The 26460-nt window shown below is 51.7% G+C and overlaps 1 protein-coding gene across 1 annotated transcript in view; it reads right to left on the bottom strand.

Moving 5' to 3' along the window:
- ULK3 (unc-51 like kinase 3) overlaps window positions 1-26460 on the bottom strand; it is a 101521-nt gene that overhangs the window by 39802 nt on the left and 35259 nt on the right. Inside the window, exons 6-10 of the mRNA XM_075342679.1 lie at window positions 20129-20211; window positions 12596-12751; window positions 12218-12323; window positions 4711-4751; window positions 4475-4577 (exon numbers count right to left, since the gene is read on the bottom strand). Of these exons, the coding sequence (XP_075198794.1) occupies window positions 4475-4577; window positions 4711-4751; window positions 12218-12323; window positions 12596-12751; window positions 20129-20211 (489 nt within the window). The remainder of the gene's footprint in view (window positions 1-4474; window positions 4578-4710; window positions 4752-12217; window positions 12324-12595; window positions 12752-20128; window positions 20212-26460) is intronic.

Below are 26460 nucleotides of genomic sequence, written 5' to 3'. Positions count from 1 at the left end.
TTGTTGGAAGGCTCGCAGGGCAAGATAGATTGCTCTGATTTCCAGAACATTGATCTGCAGGGTGGACTCTTCCTGAGTCCACGTCCCCTGAGCCCTGTGGTGGAGAAACACCGCTCCCCACCCTGATAGGCTCGCATCCGTCGTGACCACTGCCCAGGACGGGGGAAGGAACGACTTTCCCTGTGACAATGAGGTGGGGAGAAGCCACCAACGCAGAGAGTCCTTGGCAGTCTGAGAGAGGGAGACAGTCCTGTCGAGGGACGTCGATTTCCCATCCCATTGGCGTAGAATGTCCCATTGTAGAGGGCGCAGATGAAACTGCGCGAACGGGACTGCCTCCATTGCTGCTACCATCTTTCCTAGGAAATGCATGAGGCGCCTCAGTGAGTGCGACTGGCTCTGAAGGAGAGATTGCACTCCAGTCCGTAGCGAGCACTGCTTGTCCAGTGGAAGCTTCACTATCGCTGAGAGAGTATGAAACTCCATGCCAAGATAAGTCAGAGATTGGGTCGGGGTTAGATGAGACTTTGGAAAGTTGATAATCCACCCGAAACTCTGGAGAGTGTCTAGTGCCACCCTCAGACTGTGCTGGCATGCCTCTTGAGAGGGTGCCTTTATAAGCAGGTCGTCTAGATACGGGATGACCGAGTGACCCTGCGAGTGCAGAACAGCTACTACTGCTGCCATGACTTTGGTGAAGACCCGGGGGGCTGTTGCCAGACCGAAAGGTAACGCTACGAACTGCAGGTGTTCGTCGTGTATGACGAAGCGTAGGAAACGCTGATGCTCTGGTGCAATCGGCACGTGGAGATACGCATCTTTGATATCTATTGATGCTAGAAAATCTCCTTGAGACATTGAGGCTATGACGGAGCGTAGGGATTCCATCCGGAACCTCCTGACTTTTACGTGTCTGTTGAGCAACTTTAGATCCAGGACGGGTCGATACGATCCGTCCTTTTTTGGGACCACAAACAGATTGGAGTAAAAACCGTGACCTTGTTCCTGAAGAGGGACGGAGGTCACCACTCCTTCCGCCTTTAGAGCGGCCACCGCCTGCAACAGAGCATCGGCTCGGTCTGGTGGTGGAGAAGTTCTGAAGAAACGAGTTGGCGGACGAGAACTGAACTCTATCCTGTACCCGTGAGACAGAATATCCCTCACCCAACGGTCTTTGACGCGTGACAGCCAAATGTCGCCAAAGTGGGAAAGCCTCCCACCGACCGCGGGTGTGGGAATCGGAGACTACAAGTCAGGAGGACGCCGTCTTGGCAACGGTTCCTCCGGCTGTCCTTTTTGGGCGTGACTGAGACCTCCAAGAATCTGAGCGTCTCTGGTCTTTTTGAGTCTTTTTTGACGAGGCGAATTGGGACCTGCCCGGTCCTCGAAAGGACCGATAACCAGACTGACCCTTCCTCTGTTGGGGTTTGTTTTGTCTGTGTTGCGGTAAGGATGAGTCCTTACCCTTGGAGTGTTTGATGATTTCATCCAAACGCTCTCCAAACAATCGGTCACGAGAAAAAGGCAAATTGGTTAAGCACTTCTTGGAATGAGAATCTGCTTTCCAATGTCTCAACCACAGGGCCCTACGCAAAACAACGGAGTTGGCTGACGCCACTGCCGTGCGGCTTGTAGCGTCAAGAACAGCATTAACCGCGTACGACGCGAATGCCGCCATTTGCGAGGTCAATGGTGCTACCTGCGGGGCAAATGCACGTGTGACTGAGTCGACTTGCGCAAGCCCGGCTGAGATAGCTTGGAGTGCCCATACGGCCGCAAAAGATGGCGCTAACGACGCTCCAATCGCTTCATAGATGGATTTCAGCCAGAGCTCCATCTGCCTGTCAGTGGCATCTTTAAGTGCCGCTCCATCTTCAACTGCAACCAAGGATCTAGCTGCAAGCCTGGAAATTGGAGGATCCACTTTTGGACACTGGGTCCAACCCTTGACCACCTCAGGGGGAAAAGGATAGCGTGTATCTTTAAGCCGTTTAGAAAAACGCCTTTCAGGATAAGCGTGGGGTTTCTGGATTGCGTCTCTAAAGTCAGCGTGGTCCAGAAAAGTGCTTAATGTACGCTTAGGGTATCTGAAATGGATTCTCTCGTGCTGCGAAGCTGACTCCTCTACAAGAGGAGCTGGTGGGGAAATATTTAACATCTTATTGATGTTAAATATAAGATCATTAACTATGGCGTCACCATCTGGTGTATCTAGATTGAGAGCGGTCCCAGGATCAGAATCCTGATCAGTTACGTCCGCCTCATCACCCATAGATTCATCTCGCTGGGATCCTGACCATTGAGATGAATGTGAAGGCCCGTCATAGCGAGCCCGCTTAGGCTGCCCGGGGCCATCGTCCGAGTCAGAGTCTTCACCCTGAGGTGTATGTGCCCGTCCCGGAGCTTGGAGGTAATTCAGCTGAGGGGGACCAGGGGGCAATGATTGCACAGTGTCCGTGGCCTGAAGTACAGGCCTAGCTCGCAATGTGTCAAGAATTTGTGACATAGTGAGAGACATTCTGTCAGCAAAAGCTGCAAACTCAGTTCCTGTCACCTGGACAGCATTCACAGGTGGTACACCCTGGGTCACGTCCAGCAGAGGTCCCGACTGTGCAAGCGCCGCAGGGGCCGAGCACTGCACACAATGGGGGTCCGTGGAGCCTGCCGGTAGAAAAGTCCCACATGCGGTGCAGGAAGCATATAATGTCTGTGCCTTGGCACCCTTGCGTTTTACGGACGACATGCTGCTGGCTCTCTGCAATGTGAGAGAGTCTATAGCCAAAGGGCGACCAGCGCTATGCAATACAAAGTATTTGTAGAAACAAAATACTAAGAATACTACTGGCACAAGAGGGGGTGAGCCCTGAGGGCTGCTTACCGCCCGCTGAATAGCGGGTAAGAGGCGCAGAATTCCTTGTCTGGGTCTCCCCGGCTCCCCTCTGCAGCTCAGCGTGTCAGCAGGAATGGCTGCCGGCGTCTGTGGAGAGGGGCGGTCCGTGGGAGTTCCTAAACAAAAGTGCGGGAAACAGTGTCCCCTCTGTGCCGATTGTGAGGGCTGGAGTATGTAAAAACGACTCCAGCCCTCGGCGCTGATGCACTGACCAGCGTCCCGCCCCTCTCCTGACTGGCAGGTCTGGGGGCGGGAACGAACGGAAGCAGGCCGCAAAAGCCGGGGACTCGAGTTATCAGCGCGGCCGCCGTAAAAGCGCGGCCCGCGCTGAAGTCCCCGGCGCACCACAAGTGCCAGCCGCGCCGCAGTCCCAGCGGCCGGCGCGACCGATTCCCAGAAGTGTGCCTGCTTCAGCGAAGCTGAATGAGGCCATGGCACAAGCGCCGCAGCGCTGATGTCCCCGGCGCACTACAACACCCAGCATGCTGCGGTGTGAGCGCCAAATGCACGGGGACACAGAGTACCTTGAGGAAGCAGGGCCATGTCCCTGATGTACTCCGCTCCATCCAGCATCTTCTCCAGGGGCTGTAGATGGAGCACGGTCTCAGTGCCTGGAGACCAGTAAATCCCACTTCACCCAGAGCCCTGTAAAAAGGGATGGGGAAGGAATCAGCATGTGGGCTCCTGCCGCCGTACCCGCAATGGGTACCTCAACCTTACAAACACCTCCGACATACAGTGGGGTGAGAAGGGAGCATGCTGGGAGCCCTGTATGGGCCCTCTTTTCTTCCATCCGACATAGTCAGCAGCTGCTGCTGACTAAAAACAATGGAGCTATGCGTGCGTGTCTGACCTCCTGCGCACAAAGCTAAAACTGAGGAATCCGTACTCCTACGGGAGGGTGTATAGCCAGAAGGGGAGGGGCCTTACACTTTTAAGTGTAGTTCTTTGTGCGGCCTCCAGAGGCAGTAGCTATACACCCACTGTCTGGGTCTCCCAATTAGGAGCGAAAAAGAAATACTCGCTAAGTAGTGAGTAACCCGAAAGCCGTGCTATTCGCTACTCACGCGCAAAGTACGGCTTTCGTGTTACTTGCTACTTAGCGAGTGTTTCCCATTGACTTACATTGTGCCCGGTACTTGTAACGAATATGCAAGTAGCGGACAGTACGCGCTAACAGCATAGCGATTATGAATACTCCCTCAACATTTGTACTGTTACTTTTGGTAAGAGATTCTCTTAGCGGTCAGATATCCAGTATATAAACTCTATTCATAATCTATAATCTATTCATAATCACTTGCCAATGTATGTAAAGCGCTATATAAATGAATAAAATTATTATTATTATTATTATTATCTTTGTTACTATCATTGCCTTTGTGTTGCTGTGAGACATCCAAATGACCCCATTATCATTTGGTAGTTTGCCTTTTTGCACTGTTTGTAGATGTTAAACATTTACAAAAAAAAATAAAAAAATAATTGTATACAAAAAGGTAAAAATATAAATGTATGGCATCTATATAAGAAAAAAACAAACAGGTTATTTTCAGCTGCTTTTCAAAAGGTGCCAAATCTCACCTCTTAAGAGTTCCCGAGCCGAGATTCCCTGTTGCAGCAGGCTCTTATTATTAGATGACACCAGGACCTTTAGCTCTTCGGCTCTAGACACATACTGACAGACCTAGACCAAGCAGAAAATAACGTAAGAGATCAAAAACATTTGTTTGTTTTAACTGAAAAATTGTATGATATTGCATTGTGCAGACGACATCTATTTAGTGCTAAAGAGTAAGCAATAGGCATGGAGGACAAACCTTAGAGCGAATGGCTTCTTTCCGACGGACATCGGTTTCATCTAGAAGAAATATTATGGTAGTTTTTATTTATATATATATATATATATATATATATATATATATATATATATATATATATATATATATATATATATATATATATATATATATATATTTATATATATATATATATATATATATATATATATATATATATATATATATATATATATATATATATATATATACATATATACATACACATATACATATATATATATATACACATTATATATATATATATATATATATATAGATAGATATATATATATATATATATATATATATATATCTATATATATATATATATATATATACACACATACACGTACATATACACACACAATATATCTATATATAATATATAAAGCTCAGTGTATGTGTATGTCCGCTAAAGGAATACGCACAGTCGCATGTACAATCATGAAATTTTGCACAGACACTCCATGTGACTCAGGGAACGTCATAGACTATGTTTGGGCGGGAAAATTTAACCCCGCACTTTCCAGTTACTCTACAAAAATCCTGCAGCCATTAAACTGAATGAAGCTGGGAGCTGTAGTAGACTATAAATAGCAACTGAAGAAAAACAAAAAGCCAGCACTAAATGTGCACTTCAGCACTAAAAATTCCAAACTGTACTTATTATAAAAATTTTGAGATTTTTGGCAAAAAAAAGAGAATTTTGTTTACTTACCGTAAATTCTTTTTCTTATAGTTCCGTCATGGGAGACCCAAACCATGGGTGTATGCTACTGCCCCCGGAGGACACACAAAGTTACTACACTCAAAAACGTGTAGCTCCTCCCTCCTAGCATATACACCCCCTGCTAGCCAGATCTAGCCAGTTTAGTGCAAAAGCTGAAGGAGGACATCCACCCACAAGAAGAGACAGAGTAAAATCCGGAGGAACCGGAACCTCAGTCTACAACAATAACAGCCGGTGAAGACACACGGAACAAGAAACCTGCCAATAGGCAATAGGGAGGGTGCTGGGTCTCCCATGACGGAACTATAAGAAAAAGAATTTACGGTAAGTAAACAAAATTCTCTTTTTCTTTATCGTTCCTTATGGGAGACCCAAACCATGGGACGTTCAAAAGCAGTCCATGGGTGGGAATAAACAGACAATTGAGAAGCAGGCAAACCTAACTTCACAAATGGGTGACAGACGCTGGAAAAATGCGTCTGCCGAGCCCACGTCTGCCAGAGCATGAGCATGCCTTGGGTAGTGCTTCGAAAAAGTATGCAGACTAATTCGAGCTGCAGACTGACAGACCTACTGAGCCGCAACCTGGTGCCCGAAGCCCAAGAAAAAAAGGCGCCGACAGGTCTGACCAAATGTGCTCTGATCCCCGGTGGGGAAGGCACTTGAGTACACTTGTAAGTCTCAGAAATGGCTGACCTAAGCCAACGATCAGGGTCGGCTTAGATGCCGAGAGACCGCTACGCTGACGAACAGTCAGCACCAGAGAGGTGCACCGTCTAATAACGGCGGTGCGAGACACGTAGATCCGGAGCGCCCGCACCAGATCTAGGATATGCAACGCTTCCTCAAGCGATGAACAGGAGCCGGACAAAAGGAAGGCAGGAAAATTGCCCCGGATAAGGTGGAAGCAGTAACCGCCTTAGGGAAAAAGTCCGGAGTCGGATGAAGACCACCTTGTCTTGATGCAAAAGACCAAAAAAGGGGGTGACTCCGAGGGAGCGCAGCCAGAACTCTCTGGCGGGAAATTATAGCCACTAGAAAGACTACTTTCTGTGAAAGACACAACAAAGAAACCTCCCGAAGACGGCGCAAAGGGGGGTTACCGGGAACCGTGAGGACCGGATTAAGGTCCGAGGTCTCCATAGGCCGCCGGAAGGCGGAATGATGTGAGATGCGCCCTTAAAGGAGCGCACCGGAGCCAGCCGGACGATACGCCGCTGGCACATACTGACAGAGCCGAGACCTGTCCCTTAATGAGGGATAGTCCTAGCTGTAGACCGGACTGTGGAAGGGACAGGAGGGTCGGCAAGGCCAAAAAAGGTCAAAGGACACTTTGGAGCTCGAGTCAAAGTGGAGATGACTTCAGGAAGGATATCAGAAGTCGCTAAGACCCAGGACTCAAGAGCTACGCCGTCAATCTGAGAATCCAGAATTCTGACGGGGAAAAAACGGACCTCTTGAGAAAAGGTCTGAACGGTCCGGAAGATGCGAAGGCAACCCAACGGACAGAAGGAGCAGGTCAGAGTACGAAGCCTGCTTAGGTCAGTCTGGAAGAATGACCCGACGGCCCCCTGTACCGATCTTGCACAGGACGCTGGACAAGAGGTAGAGGGTAAAATTCGTAAAGAGACAAAGCTGGGATCAAACATGAACCAGTGTGTCTACCGCAAAACCTGAGGATTGTGGACCACGGTAGGACAGCTGAAATAGCCTGCCTCGTAGTTTTCACATCTAGGATGTGGACTGCGGATACGGTGGACTAGGAGTCCCTTGTCCACTGAAGGATGTTGAGCCGCCATGATTGCCAGGCGGCTGAGTGTCCCGCCCTGGAAGCTGGTGTAGGAAAACGCTATCACGTTGTCCGACTGGACTCGAATGTGCCTAGCCGCCCACAGATGGTGAAGGCTTAGAGAGCAAGAAATACAGCCCTGAATTCCAGCACATTGATCCAGAGGGCTGATTCGGACAGAGTCCAAGCGCCCTGCGCTCCACGATGGAGATATACCGCTCCCAAGGTGGATAGGCTATCCTGGTGAGGATTACCCGGAACGGGCCAGAAAAGGAGCGCCCCTGAGACAGAGTGGCCGAAGCCACCACTGAAACGAGCCCCTGGTCTGTGGCGAAGCCACCACCCCGTGGGAGGAGTGAGTTCGCTTGTACAGTGGAAAACATCCAGTCTCAGAGGACGCAGGAAAAACTGGGCAAGGAACCGCTTCCATTGACGCCCTGAGAACCTCTGGTTCGAAGTCAGAGTGGACTTGGACAGAAGACAAGCCACCCGATAGGTCAGAGTGGCGAGAGTGAGCGAAGCACTCTGCTAAGAGTCAGCACTGGATGAAACCCCGACAAGAAGGCCGTCCAGGGCTAAAAATGACTGCCAACCCCTAGGGGGGCAGGACCCTGATCACAGCTGCCCCAATGAGAATACTCGAGGGGCCTTGGCTAACCCCAAGGGAAGAGCCACGATTGGACCACTCCGATTGTCAAAACGTAGTCAACGCTGGTGTGAAACTGCGATTGACTCCTGCCGATAGGCATCTCTGATGCCGATGGTTGCTAGGGAATCTGAAAACGCCACACCTGGCTATGCTTGAAAAGCTAAAGATCCAGGTCGGAAGGCACCGCCCTCTTCGGGGACTAGGATAGATTTAAGCAAAAATCTCAGAACCGTTCCCAGACGGGAACCGGTACAATTACTCCATCGGCCTGCCAGAAACGCCACGGCCTGTGAGAAGGCGGCGGCCTTGGAGCAGGGAGGAGATGACAGAGAAAATCTGTTTGGCGGGTGGACAGAAATCCATCCTGTAGCCAAGGGAGATATAATCTCGCCCCCACTGAACGGAGAAGTGTTAGAACCCTACGTCGCCACGTGGAGAGAGCCTGCCACCGACCGAGGAGGTTGTTGGCGTGGCTAAATAGCTCGGAGGAAGCTGACTCAGTGACAGCATCTCCTGCGGCCTTCTGAAGACGCAGCTTCGAGCTATTTGGTTCTATGAACCTAGGCTGAGCTAGAGGACGACCAGATGGAGGAACGGAAACCACCGAAACCTCAACTGATTCCTGTCCTGGACAGGTTCCCTGATTTAGGTTTGTGGCAAGGAAGAATACTCCCCGCCAAGAGCTTCCTTAATTTCACTCAGTTGGTTCCGAGGAAACTGGTCCCACCAAGGGGGAGCCCAGCAGGGAACCTCCATAGAGGCATCTGCCTTCGAAATCCGAAGCCACAGGAGCTTGCGGATAGCGAGGAAGGTAGCCCAGATCACCGCCGTGCGGCGTCCAGCATGGCAGATCTGGTATAGGATGAAAGAACTGAGTCTGGAAGTTCAGGCAACCGTTTTGACATAGAGTCCCTGTGAGAGAATGCATCTCCTCCAGAGAAGCAGAGAAGGTACAAAAAAACCGCACTGCTGTAAGCTGAGGAGAACGAAGCTCCTGCCGTCCCCATACCGAACTTGGCCCAAAGGACAACCGGGCGGACCGCAGAACCGTAAGTGAGGAGCCATCAGCCACTGACATAACGGCCCGGGCTGAGCCACCTAAGGTGAATGAGCCCACTACTTGACCACCATTGGTGGACAGGGGAAATCCAGTCCTCAGAATCACGCTTCATGGGAAGCAACTGTCAGAGCGGACCCTGGGCTTGGTCACAGGGGCCTGAAAACTGGAGAGGTTAAGGAACACACGTTGTGTTCACCTAGATAAGGTAACACCGGCGGATTGAGGTCCAGTACAAAATTAATGTACCGTAGGATCCATATAGAGGTGCCGTCAGCCGCTGATACAACTATCCGGGCTGAAGTCCAGATACCGGAGTGGCTACCCTTGGTGAATGAGTACACTCCTAGACCACCTCAGATGGGAGGGGGAGACAGGCAGCAGAACTCCGCTGTGGGGTCTGCAGGATAAGGCTGTGGGCTTGGACGCGGCGGGCTGAAAACTGGAGTGGTTAAAGAACACACTCCTCGTCATGTTAAAGGCATACTGATGCATTTCTGCCAGCGGGGAACACTTCCCTGATCAGGCGGATGGAGGTCCAGTACAAGAATAATGGACGAAATCCAATCATTCGCATCTGCGTCACCTACGGACGGATCAATGTACATCAAGTAGCGTCCGAGCCCGTGGTAGAGACATCCTCCTCGTCCAGCGAGTCAGCTCGTAATCGGAGCTGCGGGACGGGGAGGACAGGGGACCCTGCGTCTCCCTGTCAGGAGGACGGGGTCCCAGAAGGAGAGTCCCTTGTGAGCTTTGCTGAGCGAAGCAGAAAAACGCCCTGAGAAGGGGGCTGCATGCTCAGCAGATGCCGGGACAGCCGACCCCTGGAATAGGATTCCTACGGGGGTCAGCCACCGAAACCGGAGCAGCTGGAGGGACCATGAATGAGCTCCCATGTTATGAGCTCGGTAAGGCCGTACGAGACTACCTGCAGTGGATAATAAAAAACAGCCTGCAGTCTCGCTCTGTGACATGCTGCAGAGGTGGGGGACTCTGTCTAGAATGGCTAGAATACCCAAGACAGAGGTTCAGCCTGGGGAGAATCCCGGCTGAGGCATCTTGCCACTATCCACCACCTAAGAACCGTTACAGTGTGTCGGTTCAGGCAATATGAGGTTACATGCAGCGCATGTAGTGTACAGCCTTGGAGCTTTGCTCCTAGTGTGAGACATGCTGCTGAGGAGGAGATTCTATGATAAAGAATTAACTTCTTCAGAATGCCCTGAGAGTGAATAAAAGTGCACAACCAGAGGTTGTGACTTATCAGGCCACTATATGAGTGCCCTCCGGATTCCAGGCCTGGACCCCCAGCCAGATATTCACTCCCTCTGCACTGCAGAGCAGCCAGCGCCGACCAGAGTACTGAGACGCTGAGAAAATGGCGCCAGAGTGAGGGGGGGGGGCGGGGGTTAACCCAGGAGCGGGAATCGGAGGGCGAAGGAGATGTACAGGGGAGGGAATCATCTCCTCAAAAAGGAGCGTCCTCCCCTGTGCAGAGCGGCCGACGGGCGGCTCTGCAGTGTCCCCCTGCATGACTGACATGCAGGGGAACGAAAACGAAACTAGGCCGCGGCTGAAGCCGGGGCCTAGAGTTATACATGCGGCCGAGAATCAGGCATCATCGGCGCGGTTCCCAGTAAGAAACCGTGGAACCGGCCGGAAACACAGTAAAAGCAGCATTATCAAGCATCACTGTCCCCCACAATAAAAAGTGCCCCACATTGCAGAAGGACCCTCTGAATAACGTCTCTATACTTAGCTTTGAGACGCAGGGCCCAGTCCCTGGTGGGGTGGGGGTCCAGTGCTCCTTCCAGCAGGGTCCTGCACAAGGGCTGCGGATGGAGGCCGGTCTCCTGCAAGGCAGTGAGAACCGTGTTGGCTCCAACTTCAAGCCAGAGCCACTAAGGGATGGTGAAGGAGCGCGGCATGAAGGGCTCCTGCCCTGAAGTCAACCTTAACAGCACCGCCGCCAGGGGGGTGAGAAGGGACATGCCGGGAGTCCAGTGGACCCGCTTTTCTTCCAAATCTTTAGAAAAAATGAAAAATCAAAAGAGAATGCATGTGTGTGTGTGATCCTCCTGACACAAAGCATGAAACTGGCTAGATCTGGCTAGCAGGGGGTGTATATGCTAGGAGGGAGGAGCTACACGTTTTTGAGTGTAGTAACTTTGTGTGTCCTCCGGGGGCAGTAGCATACACCCATGGTTTGGGTCTCCCATAAGGAACGATAAAGAAATTGCAATTTCTTGAGCTGCCTCGCCACGTCACGGCAAATCTCATTTGAGGCAGTCCTACACTAAAATATTTTTATAAAATGTGCCATACGGCCTCACATATGAATAGTAGAACTGCTCTCAGCAGCACTCACCTGGTCTATTTCAGTCCCGTACCCATGACTGAGTCATGGCTGTGGGCGGGACAGCCTGATGACATTGTCATCAGGCCTTGTCCACAGGCTATTTACTTCATGTAGCATTTGATTGGACCTGTCCCGGCCACAGCCATGACTCAGTCATGGGTACGAGATTGAAATAGACCAGGTGAGTGCTGCTAAGAGCAGTTCTACTATTCATATGTGAAGCCGTTTGGCACATTTTATAAAAATATTTTAGTGTAGGACTGCCTCAAATGAGATTTGCCTTGACGTGGCGAGGCAGCTCAAGAAATTGCAATTTTTTTTGCCAAAAATCTCAAAATTTTTATAATAAGTACAGTTTGGAATTTTTAGTGCTGAAGTGCACATTTAGTGCTGGCTTTTTGTTTTTTTTATAAATAGCAACTGTCAGTGGTTGCTATAGGAACAAAATAAACTGTTAGTATAAGATAGGATAGACGGATAGAGAGAGACAGAAAAAGACAGACAGACCTGGAAAGAGACAGACCTGGAAAGAGATAGACCTGGAAAGAGACAGAGAGAGAGACAGATACAGAGATTGAGACAGATAGATTGATGCAAATACAGAGAGATAGAAACAGACAGACAAGGAAAGAGACAGACAGACAGAGACTGGGAGAGAGACAGTTACTATCCCGGGCAACGCCCACGTATTACAGCTAGTGTGTGTGTGTGTGTGTGTACGTACTATAATATATATATATTATATATATACACACACACACACACACACACACACACACACACACACACACACACACACACACACACACACACACATATATATATATATTAAAACATAACTCATATGGAATCACTATCAAGGATGAATGACACGGATGAAAACTTGTAAAAGAAATCCTTACAGTGCAGGGCTGGGATGAAGTATTCTAGAGCTCGGCAGTACAAGGTGAGGGCAGACGAGTGCTCTCCAGCTCCATCTTTCTCTACTGCTTCCAATACAAAAGAAGCCTGTGTATAAAATACAAAGACAGAATATATCAATAGGCAAAGATGAAGACAAGGCAAAACAAGAGCATGCAAAAATATATCATATGTTATAAATGATAGACTAAAAAAAAAAAAAAAGAAAAAAAAAATGTAAAAAAAAAAAGTTAAGGATAAAAAGAAAAACCTCCAGAAATGTGGTATTCTAATGATCTAAAGAGAGGGAAAAGTCTGTACTCGAAATATGTAGACAGAGGATAAAAGTGGTATAGGCACAACACACAAATGACACTTACAGCTTTTTGTAAAGACTCCACGCACGGCATGTGCTCCAAGTCCACAAATGGGTGGTTGAAGAAATCTGGGAAAGAAATTCGTTGATCTGGATCTCTAACCAGCAGCCGTTGGAGTAGATCACGGCACTCTGGAGAAACCCGAGGTCTTGTTGGGAGCTACATATAAAAAAACAGAAGGGTGATCGAGAAAGCAGTCATTCTCTGAGGTATGTATTGGGCCTGAGGACATCAGCTGGATTTAAGCGAAAGAAGGGAATTTTGTTTACTTACCGTAAATTCCTTTTCTTCTAGCTCCAATTGGGAGACCCAGACAATTGGGTGTATAGGCTATGCCTCCGGAGGCCGCACAAAGTACTACACTAGAAGTGTAAAGCCCCTCCCCTTCTGCCTATACACCCCCCGTGCTCCCACGGGCTCCTCAGTTTTGGTGCAAAAGCAAGAAGGAGGAAAAAATTATAAACTGGTTTAAAGTAAATTCAATCCGAAGGAATATCGGCGAACTGAAACCATTCAACATGAACAACATGTGTACACAAAAAAACAGGGGCGGGTGCTGGGTCTCCCAATTGGAGCTAGAAGAAAAGGAATTTACGGTAAGTAAACAAAATTCCCTTCTTCTTTGTCGCTCCATTGGGAGACCCAGACAATTGGGACGTCCAAAAGCAGTCCCTGGGTGGGTAAATAATACCTCATAATAGAGCCGTAACGGCTCCGTCCTACAGGTGGGCCACCGCCGCCAGAAGGACTCGCCTACCTAGGCTGGCATCCGCCGAAGCATAGGTATGCACCTGATAGTGTTTCGTGAAAGTGTGCAGGCTCGACCAGGTAGCCGCCTGACACACCTGCTGAGCCGTAGCCTGGTGCCTCAAAGCCCAGGACGCACCCACGGCTCTGGTAGAATGGGCCTTCAGCCCTGAGGGAACCGGAAGCCCAGCTGAACGGTAAGCTTCGAGAATTGGTTCCTTGATCCACCGAGCCAGGGTTGATTTGGAAGCCTGTGACCCTTTACGCTGGCCAGCGACAAGGACAAAGAGTGCATCCGAGCAGGGGCGCCGTACGAGAAATGTAGAGTCTGAGTGCTCTCACCAGATCTAACAAGTGCAAATCCTTTTCACATTGGTGAATTGGATGAGGGCAAAAAGAGGGTAAGGAGATATCCTGATTGAGATGAAAAGGGGATACCACCTTAGGGAGAAATTCCGGAACCGGACGCAGAACCACCTTGTCCTGGTGAAACACCAGGAAAGGGGCTTTGCATGACAATGCTGCTAGCTCAGACACTCTCCGAAGTGAAGTGACTGCTACTAGGAAAACCACTTTCTGCGAAAGGCGTGCGAGAGAAATATCCCTCATTGGCTCGAACGGTGGTTTCTGAAGACCCATCAGCACCCTGTTCAGATCCCAGGGTTCCAACGGACGTTTGTAAGGAGGGATGATGTGACAAACCCCCTGCAGGAACGTGCGTACCTGTGGAAGTCTGGCCAAGCGCTTCTGAAAAAACACAGAGAGCGCAGAGACTTGTCCCTTAAGGGAGCCAAGCGACAAACCATTTTCCAATCCGGACTGAAGAAAGGACAGAAAAGTGGGCAAGGCAAATGGCCAGGGAGAAAAACCCTGATCAGAGCACCACGACAGGAATATTTTCCACGTCCTGTGGTAGATCTTGGCGGACGTTAGTTTCCTAGCCTGTCTCATAGTGGCAATGACCTCTTGAGATAATCCTGAAGACGCTAGGATCCAGGACTCAATGGCCACACAGTCAGGTTGAGGGCCGCAGAATTCAGATGGAAAAACGGCCCTTGAGACAGCAAGTCTGGTCGGTCTGGTAGTGCCCACGGTTGGCCGACCGTGAGATGCCACAGATCCGGGTACCACGACCTCCTCGGCCAGTCTGGAGCGACGAGGATGGCGTGGCGGCAGTCGGCCCTGATCTTGCGTAACACTCTGGGCAACAGTGCCAGCGGAGGAAACACATAAGGGAGTTGAAACTGCGACCAATCCTGAACTAAGGCGTCTGCCGCCAGAGCTCTGTGATCGTGAGAACGTGCCATGAATGCCGTGACCTTGTTGTTGTGCCGGGACGCCATTAGGTCGACGTCCGGCATCCCCCAGCGGCAACAGATCTCCTGAAACACATCCGGGTGAAGGGACCATTCCCCTGCGTCCATGCCCTGGCGACTGAGAAAATCCGCTTCCCAGTTTTCCACGCCCGGGATGTGAACTGCGGAGATGGTGGAGGCCGTGGCTTCCACCCACATCAAAATCCGCCGGACTTCCTGGAAGGCTTGCCGACTGCGTGTTTCTCCTTGGTGGTTGATGTAAGCCACCGCTGTGGAGTTGTCCGACTGAATTCGGATCTGCTTGCCTTCCAGCCACTGCTGGAACGCTTTTAGGGCCAGATACACTGCCCTAATCTCCAGAACATTGATCTGAAGTGATGACTCTTGCCGAGTCCACGTACCCTGAGCCCTGTGGTGGAGAAAAACTGCTCCCCACCCTGACAGACTCGCGTCCGTCGTGACCACCGCCCAGGATGGGGGTAGGAAGGATTTCCCCTTCGATAATGAAGTGGGATGAAGCCACCACCGAAGGGAAGCTTTGGTTGCCTGAGAGAGGGAGACGCTCCTGTCGAGGGACGTCGGCTTCCTGTCCCATTTGCGTAGGATGTCCCATTGAAGAGGACGCAGGTGAAACTGCGCGAAAGCGACTGCCTCCATTGCTGCCACCATCTTCCCCAGGAAGTGCATGAGGCGCCTCAAGGGGTGTGACTGACCCTGAAGGAGAGATTGCACCCCCGTCTGTAGTGAACGCTGCTTGTTCAGCGGAAGCTTCACTATCGCTGAGAGGGTATGAAACTCCATGCCAAGATATGTCAGCGATTGGGCCGGTGTCAGATTTGACTTTGGAAAATTGATGATCCACCCGAAACTCTGGAGAGTCTCCAGAGTAGCGGTGAGGCTGTGCTGGCATGCCTCTTGAGAGGGAGCCTTGACCAGCAGATCGTCTAAGTAAGGGATCACCGAGTGACCCTGAGAGTGGAGGACCGCCAATACTGCAGCCATGACCTTGGTGAAAACCCGTGGGGCTGTCGCCAGGCCGAACGGCAGTGCCACGAACTGAAGGTGTTCGTCTCCTATGGCGAAGCGCAGGAAGCGCTGATGCTCTGGAGCAATCGGTACGTGGAGATAAGCATCCTTGATATCGATCGATGCAAGGAAATCTCCTTGGGACATTGAGGCGATGACGGAGCGGAGGGATTCCATCCGGAACCGCCTGGTCTTTACGTGTTTGTTGAGCAGTTTTAGGTCCAGGACAGGACGGAAAGACCCGTCCTTCTTTGGAACCACAAACAGGTTGGAGTAAAAACTGTGACCCTGTTGCTGAAGAGGAACGGGGACCACCACTCCTTCTGCCTTCAGAGTGCCCAGCGCCTGCAGAAGAGCATCGGCTCGCTCGGCAGGCGGAGATGTTCTGAAAAATCGAGTCGGAGGACGAGAGCTGAACTCTATCCTGTAACCGTGAGACAGGATGTCTCTCACTCAACGGTCTTTTACCTGTGGCAGCCAAATGTCGGAAAAGCGGGAGAGCCTGCCACCGACCGAGGATGCGGTGTGAAGAGGCCGTAAGTCATGAGGAAGCCGCCTTGGTAGCGGCACCTCCAGCGGTCTTTTTAGGGCGTGACTTAGACCGCCATGGATCGGAGTTCCTCTGATCCTTCTGAGGCCTTTTGTACGAGGAGAATTGGGACCTGCCCGCACCCCGAAAGGACCGAAACCTTGACTGTCCCCTCCTCTGTTGGGGTAATTTTGGTTTGGCCTGGGGTAAGGATGTTTCCTTTCCCTTGGATTGTTTGATGATCTCATCCAGTCTCTCACCAAACAAACGGTCGCCAGAAAATGGCAAACCGGTTAAGGACTTTTTGGAAGCCGAATCTGCCTTCCATTCCCGTAGCCACAAGGCCCTGCGTATTGCCACCATATTGTCGGCTGCAACCGCCGTACGGCTCGTAGAGTCCAGGACAGCATTAATAGCGTAGGACGCAAATGCCGACGTTTGAGAAGTTATGGACGCCACTTGCGGCGCAGACGTACGTGTGAGTGCGTCAATTTGCGCTTGACCCGCTGAGATAGCTTGGAGTGCCCATACGGCTGCGAATGCTGGAGCAAACGACGCGCCGATAGCTTCATAGATGGATTTCAACCAGAGCTCCATCTGTCTGTCAGTGGCATCCTTGAGCGAAGCCCCATCTTCAACTGCAACTAAGGATCTAGCCGCCAGTCTGGAGATTGGAGGATCCACCTTGGGACACTGAGTCCAGCCCTTGACCACGTCAGGGGGGAAGGGATAACGTGTATCCTTAAGGCGCTTGGAAAAACGCTTATCTGGACAAACTCGGTGTTTCTGGACTGCCTCTCTGAAATCGGAGTGATCCAGAAACATACTCGTTGTACGCTTGGGGAACCTGAAACGGAATTTCTCCTGCTGAGAGGCTGACTCCTCCGCTGGAGGAGCCGAGGGAGAAATATCCAACATTTGATGTATGGACGCGATAAGATCATTCACTATGGCGTCACCATCAGGAGTATCAAGGTTGAGAGCGGCCTCAGGATCAAAATCCTGATCAGCTACCTCCGCTTCATCATACAGAGAGTCATCCCTCTGAGACCCTGAACAATGTGATGAGGTCGAGGGGATTTCCCAGCTTAGGGCTGCGGTCCGTGTTAGAGACCTCACCCTGGGATCTATGAGACACCCCGGGGGAACATTGTTGTTCCAACTGAGGGGAACCAGGGGGCAGTGATTCCACAGTGCCCATGGTCTGAGATACTGGTCTGGACTGCAAAGCTTCTAGAATCTTAGCCATAGTCTCAGAAAGTCTGTCAGTAGAAACTGCAAACTCCGTCCCTGTCACCTGGACAGTGTTAGCTGGTTGTTCCCCCTGGGCCCCCCTTAGCAGAGGCTCCGGCTGAGTAAGTGCCACAGGGGCCGAGCAGTGCACACAATGAGGGTCAGTGGAACCTGCCGGCAGCGAGGTTGTACATGCGGCGCAGGCAGCATAGTAAGCCTGTGTTTTGGCACCCCTGCTTCTTGTGGGCGCCATGCTGTTGTCTCCTTTGAGCAACACAACAGGGTATATAGCCAGAAATCAACTGTGCACCCTACAGTGTAAAGTATAGCCTGTAAACATATAAACTATAATTACACTTCTGCACAAGTGGGGCCAGCACCTCAGGTGCTGCTTACCGCCCGCTTAAAGCGGTTGTGTGGCCACCAGAATCCCTGCCTGGGTCCCCCAGAGCTTGTCTCCCCTCTGCAGCGTCCGAGGAGCTGACAGGAATGGCTGCCGGCGTCCTGAGGAGAGGAGGGAGCCGTGGGCGTGACCCAGAAAGTGCGGGAACTGGTGCCCCACTGTGCACAGTGAGGGGGGTGGAGTATGCAAAGCATGCTCCAGCCCTCAGTGCTGCCGTGCTGTACAGCGTCCCGCCCTTCCCCTGACTGGCAGGGCTGGGGGCGGGAAGAAAAAGAGACTAGGCCCAAAAGCCGGGGACTCGAGTTATAAGCGCGGCCGCCGTATAAGCGCGGTCTGCACGGAAGTCCCCGGCGCACTAACAGTCCCAGCCGCGCCGCAGTGATAACAATGGCAGCGGCGGTTAGCGCGGTAGTCCCCATACACTAACACACTCAGCGATGCTGCAGTGTGTAATGGCACAAACGCGGTCAGCGCCGCTGTCCCCGGTGCACTAGCACACCCAGCAATGCTGGAGTGTCGCTGTGCGCAGTCCCCACGGGGACACAGAGTACCTCAAAGTAGCAGGGCCATGTCCCTGAACGATACTCGGCTCCTATCCAGCAGAGTCCTCAGGACCTGTGGATGGAGCACGGTCTCAGTGCCTGGAGACCGATAGGATCCCACTTCACCCAGAGCCCTAAGGGGGATGGGGAAGGAAAACAGCATGTGGGCTCCAGCCTCCGTACCCGCAATGGATACCTCAACCTTAACAACACCGCCGACAAGAGTGGGGTGAGAAGGGAGCATGCTGGGGGCCCTGTTAAGGGCCCTCTTTTCTTCCATCCAACATAGTCAGCAGCTGCTGCTGACTAATCTGTGGAGCTATGCGTGCATGTCTGCCTCCTTCGCACAAAGCAAAAAACTGAGGAGCCCGTGGGAGAACGGGGGGTGTATAGGCAGAAGGGGAGGGGCTTTACACTTCTAGTGTAATACTTTGTGCGGCCTCCGGAGGCATAGCCTATACACCCAATTGTCTGGGTCTCCCAATGGAGCGACAAAGAAATAAAAGGGCACCAGACACAAACAACCAACTCCTATAGGCACATTTCTAAGTACTTTATAATGGCTATAATGTGTCACTAACCTGGTAATGACAGCTTCCACCATACAGACATACAAACAGGGCCATGAAAGCTAAACCATTACACTATACTAGAATTAGAGGAAGTATAGGGCGCTTTTACACCCACTGTACATTACAAGCGCTGATTAACAACATATACTCATTTACATACAGCAATCATCTACATGCGCAACATGGCTAATGGCGAAAAAGTGACACTGTAACGGTCATTTTCATTTTTACTGCATAAATTAAACAGTACAGATAAAATATGCAACTTTGTAATATATCTGATCAGAGACATTTGATTCTTTCTTGATCCTGGATTGATGTTTCACTCAATTCATGGTACTTGAAGCTGCGATCAACCGATCACTTGTGCTATACAGAACGGTGCATCAGCCCTGCTCTGTACTGCAGAATTACTGACTTCCTGTGAACGCTGACTCACAGCCAGCGTTCACAGGAAGCTCGTCATAACAGAGGTCATTAGCTGACCTCCGGCTGTTATCACATCACATCAGTGCCCCGTGATCAAATCATGGGGTCGCCAATGAGAAAGAAGAATGACACGCTCTCCGTTGGCGTGTGTAAAATCCTGCTGTCAGAGATTGACAGTGGGATTTAACTGGTTAATAGCAGTGGGAGGATCTCTGATCTACCCGCTGTTGTTACAGGCACATGTCATAGGTTGGGAAGAGGTTATTCTATGGAAAGGGGAGTGGTAGGAGATAGAGTCAGACCTGTTTCCGCAAGTGCCATAGAACTTCATGAGCACCAACAGTCACTCCTATCTCAATAATGGTAAAGTCTGTGTTCAATGAAGACATATTTTACGCGATAATTTTATAAATGAAAGATCAGACCAGAAGGAAAAATGTTGATTTCTCTAGTAAAATATATTACAAAGTTTATTACTTTCATTTCAACTATTAATTTATGGGGGAAAAAAAAAAAACTACAGTTACTCTTTAATAAAATTATTTCTTTCAATAGTGAGCATATAATCAGCAGTACGTGCAGTTTACTTTAGATGTGCTGTCCACAATGTCTATGCATGCTAACAAGATGGCTGGCTAATCACTGAGGAGTTTAGACAGGGCAACGATGAGAAACAAGCGATCCTGTGCATGTTCGCTTTGTCACTCATCATAAGGCCCTCAGTTTCTTCAGGTCTTACCTCTATACTTTGGTTGCTTCTTATCTTTTCTTCCAGTTCTGAGAATGACCTAGATGCAAAGGGCGCTCTCCCAAATAAAGCCTCTGAGATGAGAGAGAAGTGACCAATTACATAGTGATAACAGGATGAGTGATATGGAACAAACATTCATAAGGCCCCTTTACACACTGCAACATCGCTAGCGATATCGCTGTAACGTCACCGGTTTTGTGACGGAATAGCGACCTCCCCAGCGACATTGCAGTGTGTGACACGCATCAGCGACCTGGCCCCCGCTGTGAGGTTGCTGATCGCTACAAATCTTTCAGGACCATTTTTTGGTCCTTTGTTTCCCACTGCGCAGCATGCATCGGTGTATTTGGCACTTTTACGACATCGTTGGCGACTTAGAACCCAGCGTGCTATAGCGTCCCCTGCTGTGTGACACGTCCCCAACGACCAGCGAGGTCGTTCTGCAGGTCCGTATCGCTGCTGCGTCGTTGGCCAGATCTGCCTGTTTGACAACTCACCAGCGACTTTCCAGTGGCCAGGTTGGGATCGCTGGTGGGATCACTAGAAAGTCTCAGTGTGTAAAAAGTAGATTTTGGGTACTCACCGTAAAATCTCTTTCTTGGAGCCTTCATTGGGGGACACAGAGACCATGGGTTGTATGCTGCTGCCACTAGGAGGCGACACTAAGCAAAACAAGGAAAACTCCTCCTATGCAGTATACACCCACCAACTGGCAATGATTCCTCAGTTAGTGATAAAGCAATGGAGAAAAACAATTGAGATAAAAGAATCGGGTTTGATGCTGCGCTAAAAACCACAATATCACAAAGTTGTAAAAAATTCCTTTTCTTTATTTCCAAAGGTCTACGCGTTTCAAAGGCATGTCCGCCTTCTTCATCAGGACAAGGAAAAAATAAAAGAACAGCCTCATAAAAAGTGATAAAGCAATAGGAGACAACAGTAAAGAACGAACAATCTTACAGAAGTGAACATTAAACTCAACATTCAACAGTAACATATGTCCAACACAAGGGCGGGTGCTGTGTCCCCCAATGAAGGCTCCAAGAAAGAGATTTTACGGTGAGTACCCAAAATCTACTTTTCTTTATCGCTTCATTGGGGGACACAGAGACCATGGGACGTCCTAAAGCAGTCCCACGGGTGGGTCCAATGTTACTCTCAGGGCTGACCTCAGTCCACTGCAGCCTGCAGAACTCGTCTACCGAGGCTCGCATCGGAGGATGCGAAAGTGTGGACCCTGTAGAACTTTGTGAAAGTGTGGAACGAAGACCAGGTGGCCGCTTTGCAAAGCTGCGACGCTGGAGCATGGTGACGGACCGCCCACGAGGCTCCCACCGCCCTGGTGGAATGGGCCGTAATCCTGAGTGGGCGCGTTCTCCCTCTTACCCGGTAGGCTTCCAGTACGGCAGAGCGAATCCATCGCGCAATGGAGGACTTGGAGGCAGGTAGGCCTCTGCGCGGGCCGGACGGAAGGACAAAGAGGGAATCCGACTGTCTGAATTGAGACGTCCTGGAAATGTACAGGCGGAGAGCTCTGACCAAGTCCAGCTTGTGGAGAAGAACCTCACGATGGTGCGAAGGTTTCGGACAAAAAGAGGGCAGAACAATGTCCTCGTTGAGATGGAAAGAGGAGACCACCTTGGGCAGAAAGGACGGTACCGGACGGAGGACTACCTTATCCTGGTGGAAGACAAGATATGGAGAGCGGCAGGAAAGCGCCACTAGTTCAGATACCCGCCTGATTGACGTGATGGCAACTAAGAAGGCGACCTTCCAAGAGAGGAACATTAGAGACACCTCCTGCATAGGTTCGAAGGGGGAATGCTGAAGAACAGACAGAACCAGGTTGAGGTCCCAGGGCTCCACCGGAGGTTGAACAGGGGGCACCGCATGCGCAGCCCCCTGAATGAATGTGCGAACCTGTGAGCGAGAGGCAATCCTCTTTTGAAAGAGAATGGAAAGAGCAGACACTTGGCCCTTGAGGGAGCTGAGTGCTAATCCAGCATCCAGACCAGACTGCAGGAAGGACAACAGAACTGGCAAGGAGAAGGTCATGGCTGTGACCTGGTTAGCTTCGCACCAGCGGAAATAGGCCTTCCACGTCCGGTGGTAGATGCGGGAAGAGGAAGGCTTCCGTGCTTTGATCATTGTCTGGACGACTCTTTCTGAGAATCCCGAGGAAGTTAGTACTGCGGCTTCAACAGCCATGCCGTTAAATTGAGCGACTGTGAATTCTGGTGAAGAAAAGGCCCCTGAGTGAGAAGGTCCTGGACGTCTGGAAGTCTCCACGGAACGTCGGCGAGAAGGTGCACGAGCTCTGCGTACCACGGGCGACGGGGCCAATCTGGGGCCACGAGAATCACCGGAACTCCTTCCGCTTTGATCTTCTTGACTAGCTTGGGGATAAGCGGAAGCGGAGGAAAGCGGTACGGCAGAGAGAACTGCAACCAGGGGATCGCTAGGGCGTCCGTTGCGAGCGCCAGTGGGTCTCTTGCTCTGGAGACGAACTGGGGCACCTTGTGATTCCACCTGGAGGCCAGGAGATCCACGTCGGGGGTCCCCCACCTGGAACAGATCTGCTGGAAGATTCTGGGATTGAGGGACCACTCTCCCGCGTCGAGGCCTTCTCAGCTGAGGAAGTCGGCGGCCCAATTGTCCACACCCGGGATGTGGACTGCCGAAATCGCTGGGATGTTCTGTTCGGCCCAGTCGAGGATTTGAGATACCTCTCTCATCGCCGCTCGGCTGCGTGTTCCGCCCTGATGGTTTATGTAGGCCACAGTGGTCGCACTGTCGGACTGTACCCGAATTGGGTGTCCTAGAAGCAGGGACTCCCAGTGAAGGAGAGCCAGGCGAACTGATCTGAGTTCCAAGATGTTTATGGGAAGCTTGGTTTCCGGCTCGGTCCAGCGACCCTGAACTGTAAGGTCTTGGAATGTGGCTCCCCAGCCTAGCAGGCTGGCATCTGTCATGATGACCTTCCATCGAAGGGGAAGAAATGATCTCCCTTGGAGGGTGAGGGGAGAGCATTTCCACCATTCCAATGACTCTCTGACTCGAGGAGGGATCGCAATTGGCCGATCCAGGGAGTGAAGAGACTTGTCCCATGCTGCTAGAAGGAGACCCTGAAGAGTGCGAGTATGGAATTGACTGTAGGGCACCGCTTCCATTGACGCCACCATCTTCCCGAGAATGCTCATGCAGTACCGAAGGGAGCAACGGGGTGCGCGTTGGAGCTTCCAAATCCCCCTGAGGATAGCTGAGAGCTTGTCCTTGGGCAGAAGAACCCTCGCCTGCGTGGTGTCGAAGATCATGCCGAGGAATGAGATTCGTTGAGCCGGGATCAGAGATGACTTTGGTCGGTTGATCAACCAGCCGAGACGGGTTAGCGTATCCAGAGTGATGTTGAGACTGTCGCGGCACTCCGACGCCGAGGGAGCCTTGATCAAAATGTCGTCCAGGTACGGGATGGCTATAATTCCCCGGGTCCGGAGAATAGCCATGACAGTAGCCATCACCTTGGTGAAGACTCTGGGAGCTGTCGAGAGCCCGAATGGGAGAGCAAGTGTTGCTCCTGGACCACGAAGCGTAAGAATCTCTGATGAGCTGGAAAGATCGAGATGTGGCGATAGGGGTCCTGGATGTCCACCGAGCAAAGGAACTCCCTGGGTTCCATGGACGCTATCACTGAGCGCAGAGACTCCATGCGGAATCGCCGGAGACGGACCCGCCTGTTGAGGCGCTTGAGATCCAGAATGGGGCGGACTGTGCCATTCTTCTTCGGTACCACGAAGAGGTTTGAATAAAAACCCCGGAATCTGTCTTGAGTGGGGACGGGGGTGATGACCCCAGAGTCTCGCATGGACTGGATGGCTGCGAAGAAGCCCTTGGTGAGGGAGGGATCCTTGGGGGGTTTGGACTTGACGAAGCGTGAGCCTGGGAGAGAAGAAAACTCTATCTTGTAGCCGTGAGAGACGACGTCTATCACGGAAAGCCACGTGCTTCTGAACATGCGGAGACGACCGCCGACCCTGGATGAGGATCCGGGGACGGGGGCCCAGTCATGCGGAGGAGAATCTGTTGGATCTGGAGCTGGAGGGCTTGGACTGCTGGCCACGGAACGCCAGGAACGCCAGTGGGGTGTTGCCTTAAAAGAGGGTTTCCGTCTCTCCTGACGTGCAGGGGACCGCTCTCGACGTGTATTGACGTGTATTGCCAGCGGAGAATTGACGAAAGGGGCGAAAGGGAAAAGCCCGTCGTTTGGGAGGGGCACGGGGAATCGTCCGTTGTGGAAGGAAGGTACTCTTGCCCCCCGTAGCCTCAGAGATGATCTTGTCCAGCTTTTCTCCGAAGAGTCTGGCACCAAAAAAGGGAAGACTGGTGAGGGACTTTTTGGATGCTGAGTCCGCGTTCCACGCTTTAAGCCACAAGGCTCTGCGGATTGCAGTAACGTTGCCGGCTGCCAGGGCTGCGGAAGCGGCAGAGTCGAGTGACGCAGCAACTAGGTACTTTCCGGCATGTGCGATCTGGTCTGCCAGATCTGCCAGCTCGAGGGTGGGAGCTGCAGCCAGGATGCCACGCCGAAGGAGCTTTGCCCAGGCGGAGACAGCCTTGGAGACCCAGGTGGATGCAAAGGCTGGAGTGAAGGTGGAGCCGGAGGCTTCAAAGGCCGACCTGGCTAAGGATTCAATGGTCCTGTCCGAGGGATCCTTAAGGGAGGAGCCATCAGACAGCGGCAAGGTGGTGCTGGACGAAAGTCGGGAGATCGGAGGATCCACTGAAGGGGCCACTGACCACTTCTGAAGGAGTTCCGGAGGAAAGGGATAAAGGACCTGTGCCCGCTTGCGTCTCTGGAAACGCTTGTCAGGATGTTCCCATTGTCTGGAAAAAACGTCCTCAAATTCCCTGTGGTTGCCAAAGCTTTTTGGCAGTTTCTTGGCCCTTTTGAAAGGGACCGATTGACTGGTAGGTGCCGAATCTACATCCTTCACCTCTAGGGTCTGATTGACAGCAATGACCAGACTGTCCATCATACCGGTCAGCTTGGAGATATGCTCAGAATCCAGATCGGAGTCAGAATCAGGGTCCTAGTCCGAATCTGGGGCTGCTGCAGATGAGGCGGGAGATAGAGAGCGTATTGCCCTGGAGACCATAGAGGGGCTAGGGGAGCTGGAGGATGACCCCGATAAGGGGCGCTTCCTAGACCTCCTGCGTGTTCTGCCCTGCCGGGCTGGTGACGCTGCAGGCTCAGACTCGCTCTGGGTCACCGGGGGGGGACTCCAGAGGAGGAGGCAGGCAGGCGCTCTATGGCCGAGGCTAAAGTCTGAGACATCTTAGTTAGGTTATCCACGGACTGAGATAGAGCTGAGGCCTACCTTGGCATGGGGGCCAAGTCCTCGTTACGGGCGGTGGGGGGCTCCGTAGTAGTCACGCTAGGGGTGCTACAGGCTAGGCAGATGGGAGAGGACTGCCCTGAGGGAAACTTTTTTAGACAAGTGTTGCAGGCAAAGTGAAGTACTATGGCCTGCGGCTGAGAGCGGGTCGCTCTTGTGCTGGACATGGGACAGCAGAGAGGGGGAGAGAGAGAGAGAGAGAGAATAGAGCAGAGGGTGCCAGGTGGATGGGGACTGGGGAAGGATCTGCCTCCCAGTGGCAGAGCTTACCCAGATTCTGGCGTCCTGTGCTGGCACTGGTGCTCCAAGTGTCCTGTCTGAGGCTGCAGGCTGGAGGAGCAGAGGTGGGGGCTCTGGAGAGCTGCCGGTTACTCTGTGAAAAATGCACCGGAACGCTGCCGCTGCCCAGGGAGATCACAGGCTGTAATGGCGCTGCTGAGGGTGTCCGGGCTGGGGGAGGTGCAGGACAGAAGCGCGAAAAAACGGCGCGCTGCAGGGAGCAGGCATTGGCTGGATGAAACAAGGGCCGTGAGTGGGCAGAAAAGGGCGCGCAGAGGCCTGCTGGGATTGGTTGCTGGGGCGGGCGGGCCTGCTTGGAAGAAAGGACCCGCGCGATAGGCCGGCCGGGAGGGGGCGTGGCCGGACGGGAGTTAGGCCTGGAGAGAAGCCAGGGGCTAAATTTTGGGATGAGGCCGCAGAGGGAGCCGGAGAACGGCGCCAGGGACGAGAGCGGGGGCAGAGCCTGTCTGAAGGGTGGCCGACCAGGGGTAAGCTATGTAGTGGATCCTAATTCCCTCCTTTCCCCTCGTTTTTTTTTAATTTAGCTAAACGGAGACCCCCATGACCCGGGACAGGGGATGGGTACCTGTCCTGACGGCTGAAAGTCCTCCTTGATCCTGGTCTCCTGGGAATAACGTAGGGAGACTG

Source organism: Anomaloglossus baeobatrachus, chromosome 4 (assembly GCF_048569485.1).
Source record: "Anomaloglossus baeobatrachus isolate aAnoBae1 chromosome 4, aAnoBae1.hap1, whole genome shotgun sequence".
Classification (NCBI taxonomy): domain Eukaryota; kingdom Metazoa; phylum Chordata; class Amphibia; order Anura; family Aromobatidae; genus Anomaloglossus; species Anomaloglossus baeobatrachus.
This window is presented reverse-complemented; position numbering and strand designations above follow the sequence as displayed.